This window comes from Propithecus coquereli, unplaced genomic scaffold, assembly GCF_000956105.1.
Source record: "Propithecus coquereli isolate 6110/MARCELLA unplaced genomic scaffold, Pcoq_1.0 Scaffold292, whole genome shotgun sequence".
In the NCBI taxonomy this organism is placed as follows: domain Eukaryota; kingdom Metazoa; phylum Chordata; class Mammalia; order Primates; family Indriidae; genus Propithecus; species Propithecus coquereli.
The window spans coordinates 2,102,114-2,106,583 of record NW_012148530.1 but is presented as its reverse complement, the minus strand read 5'-3'; the positions used below and the strand labels follow the sequence as shown (position 1 = coordinate 2,106,583).

At 36.5% G+C, this 4,470-nt stretch overlaps 1 protein-coding gene across 1 annotated transcript in view; it reads right to left on the bottom strand.

Annotated features, from left to right (window-relative positions):
- BEND6 (BEN domain containing 6) overlaps positions 1-4,470 on the bottom strand; it is a 96,694-nt gene that overhangs the window by 18,426 nt on the left and 73,798 nt on the right. Inside the window, exon 6 of the mRNA XM_012648722.1 lies at positions 3,820-3,956. Within this exon, the coding sequence (XP_012504176.1) occupies positions 3,829-3,956 (128 nt within the window). The 3' untranslated portion in view covers positions 3,820-3,828. The remainder of the gene's footprint in view (positions 1-3,819; positions 3,957-4,470) is intronic.

The window sequence follows — 4,470 nt, the reverse complement described above, 5'->3', positions numbered from 1 at the left end:
GAGCAACAGAGTCAGACCCTGTCTCAAAAAAAAATTGTAGAGTTGTTAATAAAAATGTTATGTAACTTTCACTGTATTATGTGATATTTGAGAAATCTGTTAACTTTTAAACATTATGTAGTTTTCATGATTTGTTTTCATCTTCTAAATTAATATGCAGAGTTGTAACTGATTGTTCATAATTTTGTATTTTTTTCCTTAAAGAGGGTTTTACAAATTTTATAAAGCTTCTGGTTCTACCAATCCTTGATCTGTAACTGAGTTACAGAGTATTATTATGCCTGTTTAAATTGAAGTTCAAACAAGTCAAGTAACTTTTCAAAGTTCCCACAGTTATTAGAAGGTAGACCAGACTTTAAAACCAGACTTACTATCCCTAAAACGTTAGATAAGTGTAATGGTTAATTTTCTGTCAACTTGCCCAGACCATGGTACCCAGCTGTATGGTCAAATACCTGTCTAGATGTTGTTGTGAAGGTACCATATTTTTAGATGTGATTGACATTTAAATCAGTAGACTTTGAGTAAAGCAGATTACATTCCATAATGTGGGTGGGCCTCTTCTAATCAGTGGAAGGCCTTAAACGAAAAGACGGAAAGAAGGAATTTTGCCTCTATACTGCCTTTGAACTCAAGACTACAACATCAACTCTTCCCTGGGTCTCGAACCTGCCAGCCTGCCTTACATTTTCAGACTTTCCAGCCCCTACAGTTGCATGAGCCAATTCCTAAAAATAAATTTCTCTCTCTATATATACACATATATATGTATTGCATACATATACTGTATATATGTAATACACACACACACACACACACATATATATATGTGTATATATATATATACCCTATTGGTTCTGTTTCTCTAAAGAACCATGACTAATACAATAAGAAATACCAAGAACTATATGCTAGTGTTGGCTGTCTATTAGTTACTAATTGTATTACCCTGTCAATTCACTTAACCTTCTTAGGCTTTAGTTTCATTATCTCCAAAATAAGGAAATCATACTAGAACCTCAGCTCTATTGACATTTTGGGGTGGGTAATTCTTCGATGTTGGAGGGATTTTCTATGCATTGTAGGATGTTTAGCAGCATCCCTGGCCTCTGTCCACTAGATGCTAGTAGTACCACCAAGTCGTGATGACCAAAAATATCTCCAGACATTTCCAAATATCTCTTGATGGGAAGGAGGGGCAAAAATCACCACCCCACCTTTAGAACACCACTGTATTAGATCATCTATAAGTTATAATATATGTATGTGTAATATTGTGTTAAAGATTATATATACTGAGGCAGCTTTGGAAATTTCAGGAGAAGTTTGATCACTTAGTGGGGTATTACAGAGGTGATATCCTAATATTCTGTAATTCTCATAAATAAATTTTTCTTCAGCTCCTGTAAGAAGGAACTAAAAAAAAAATGGAGAAAGGCCAGAAAAATTGGTAATGTCAAGCTCTTGGCATGTCAGAGCTACAGGCAACTGGAGGGCAGTCAGAAGAATGAGTAAGAATAGATGAAAAAAGTAGAGGGAAGGAATTTAGGGGCTACCCTCACAAAAGTGAGCCTTAGCTGAGAAATGGGTGCCCTTTTAGATCTAGGCCACCACGGTTAATCTGAGCTCAGTACTGGGTAGAGAGCACAGTCTACCATAGGGACCAAGGGTGGAGGTTGCCTTAGCTGGGCTAAGGCTTCTTGGATGCACAGGAATTTCTAGACATCTATATGATTTTGCAGTACATATTGCCTTGTTAAAAGTAATGGTAGGAAAGCTACCAATACTCTTTTCTAAAGAGTATTTTTGGTGGTGAGGCAGGGTAGGAGTGTGGTTTGCCTGAATAAGTGCAAGTCACCTTTAGGCTCCCGTGATTTGAATGACCCAGAAGAGAAAAATATAGCATCCTTCCACTAGATGGTGCTATATCTGACTAATAAACTTATCCAAATTAGGTTTTATGTGACCCTGTCTTTCCCAGCATATTTTTCTCAATCCTTTTGAAATAAGTTGAATTTAGCTATGCTTCAAATGAAAGATATCTGCTAATTTAAAAAAATTTCCATTCTAGTGTTAATTTCCACTCCTGATTCAAAATATATGCATTTCTAGTCTAAGCAATTGACACTACAAAGCAAACCTCAGGCCCAGGTTCATAGAAAAAGGTCTGTCCCTTGTTTTGATTTTAATTAATGGCTTAGCCAGGTGATTTAATAACACTACTACTGTCAAGAACAATTAAAACTTATACAAAATCTTTTAACTTTCATTTCTTTAACACCCTGCTGGCTGATAATAGTCTGAGATGAGTTTTGCGCCTACCCTTGGCAATCTGAGACATTAAAAAAGGATATTAAAATGCTTTTTGGAGCTCTGAAATATAATAGTGTATTCCAAAAGATAGCCATATGACTTGGACGTCTGATAATATAGCACTAGAAAGAGAACTTTGTCATTATACACCAGGCTAACTGGGTAACCTCATGTCAAAATGAGAAGTTCTAAGAGCACATTTAAGCAATTAGCTTATAATTGGAAAGTTGTGCGATTCACAATCACCTGAAATTTATAATCACTTGGGGGAGAAAAAGGATACAAATATCCTTATCTTCTATAACCCTTTAAGTCATCTACCAGTACGTGTGAGCCAAGGGAAAGAATTTCACTGCAGTTGTCATAAGTGGTATTTTCTTTAGGAAGACAGACATTGTTGACTCTCATCAGAGCTGTCCTTGGTTGTACAGCAAAATAGATAAGGAACCCTAGAGGAGGATTGGGGGTGGTGGTGAGCAATGGGTAGGGGAAGGATTACAATTCCACATCCCATTTAAAACATGGTCAGAAGAAACGAAGACAAGTAAAACAGTCTCAAAGGTGGCTAGAATTAAGCAGAGGACAGGCAAAGTAGAAATCAAAGATAGAAGTAAAGAAAATGGAAGGAAAAAAAAGGGATCTCTATAGTGGGCCTTACCTCAGGTGTTACCCATATCCCTCTAGTACTCAAAGAAAATGTTAATAACACAATCATACACATTTTCCATCAAAATAATGAGAGAGAGGAAGGGTGAGCACAAGTGAACTGGCCAGGAAGGTGGGCTACTAAAGCAGATACAAAATTCTACTTCACAGTTTTGCCTGGGGCAAGGCCTGACTGTAAAGTGTATTTCCTTCTGAACTCACACTAAAAACACATTGTTCTTTTTTCTTAGTATAATACAAGCCTCTTAGTAAAAATCCTTATTAAACTGTAACTACTAATTTAAGGATTTAAAGATGACAAGAAGCAACATGGAGGATGGTGAAGACCCCTCAGCGCTTCCACCCAGTAGTTTGCGCACACGTCAGACCACTGTTTACAGACAAAGTTGAGTCTCCATGTGCCTCAGAGATTTCCCAAGGGACTGAATCTCCTCTGTTCTAGAGAAACACTTCCTAAATTGTCACGTGTCCCTCCTTTGGCTCCTTTCTATCCCCACCCTCAAGGTAACACGAGTTTGTGAAGAAAATTTCCTCAGTAAAATACATTTGGAAAACACTACATACTTAATTGCCTTCTTAGAGATTTCTGGTGCACATGGGCATATTAAAAGGATATCAAAATATCAGAGATGTTCTGGGAAAGGAAAATCTACGCAACTGAACTCAGCATTTCCCAAATTTAAATCCCCTTCCCAGTTCCCACCGTCACCCTCAGGAATACCTATTAGCATTTCTCAGGTCACTGATACTCTCTAGGAGAGTAACTGCTATTCCACAGATAAAAGTATTACAACATTTTCTTACCACATTGAAAGGATTGTGAAGATCTAAAAGACTTACCAAAAGGATCTACTTAATATCCTGAGAGTTAAGATTTTTGCTTAAATTTGGCTTCTTGGTACAGTTGTTTAGCTTTTGCCCTATCATTCTCCTAATTGAAACATCATCCGTATTGGGAAATAATTGTTTTGTTACTCCTGTAAAAAACAATAATAACACACAAGAACACTTTATGAGGCCTTTGCTTCATGAGGCATGAACTACGGCGAAACATTCTACATTATAATTTTGTTTCCATTTTACAAAAGTAGCCCAAACACCCATGAGATATTTAAATAGATGAATATATAGGCAGATTTTTAAAAGTGAAGCGAGAGATAACAGAAGGTCTACATTATGAACTGAGAGCATACATATTTATTTCTTCCTGTGGCACCACTTAACTTTAACCTTACCACTTGCTTTGAACTCTGTCTCCTTGCTCTAAAATGTTATAAATTCATTTTTATTCATTCCCGACATCAGTCAGAACAACTAGGTTCTGACTGATCCTTTTCCAACTAAAGAAATGACATATCAAGAGCTGGGATTCAGAGAATCCCTAAATTTGTTGGATGTTTGCAAAAAAATTAATTGGATAATCTAGATGATTATATTTAAGGAGACTTATTAACTTTTTTTTTTTTTTTTTTTGAGACAGAGTCTCACTGT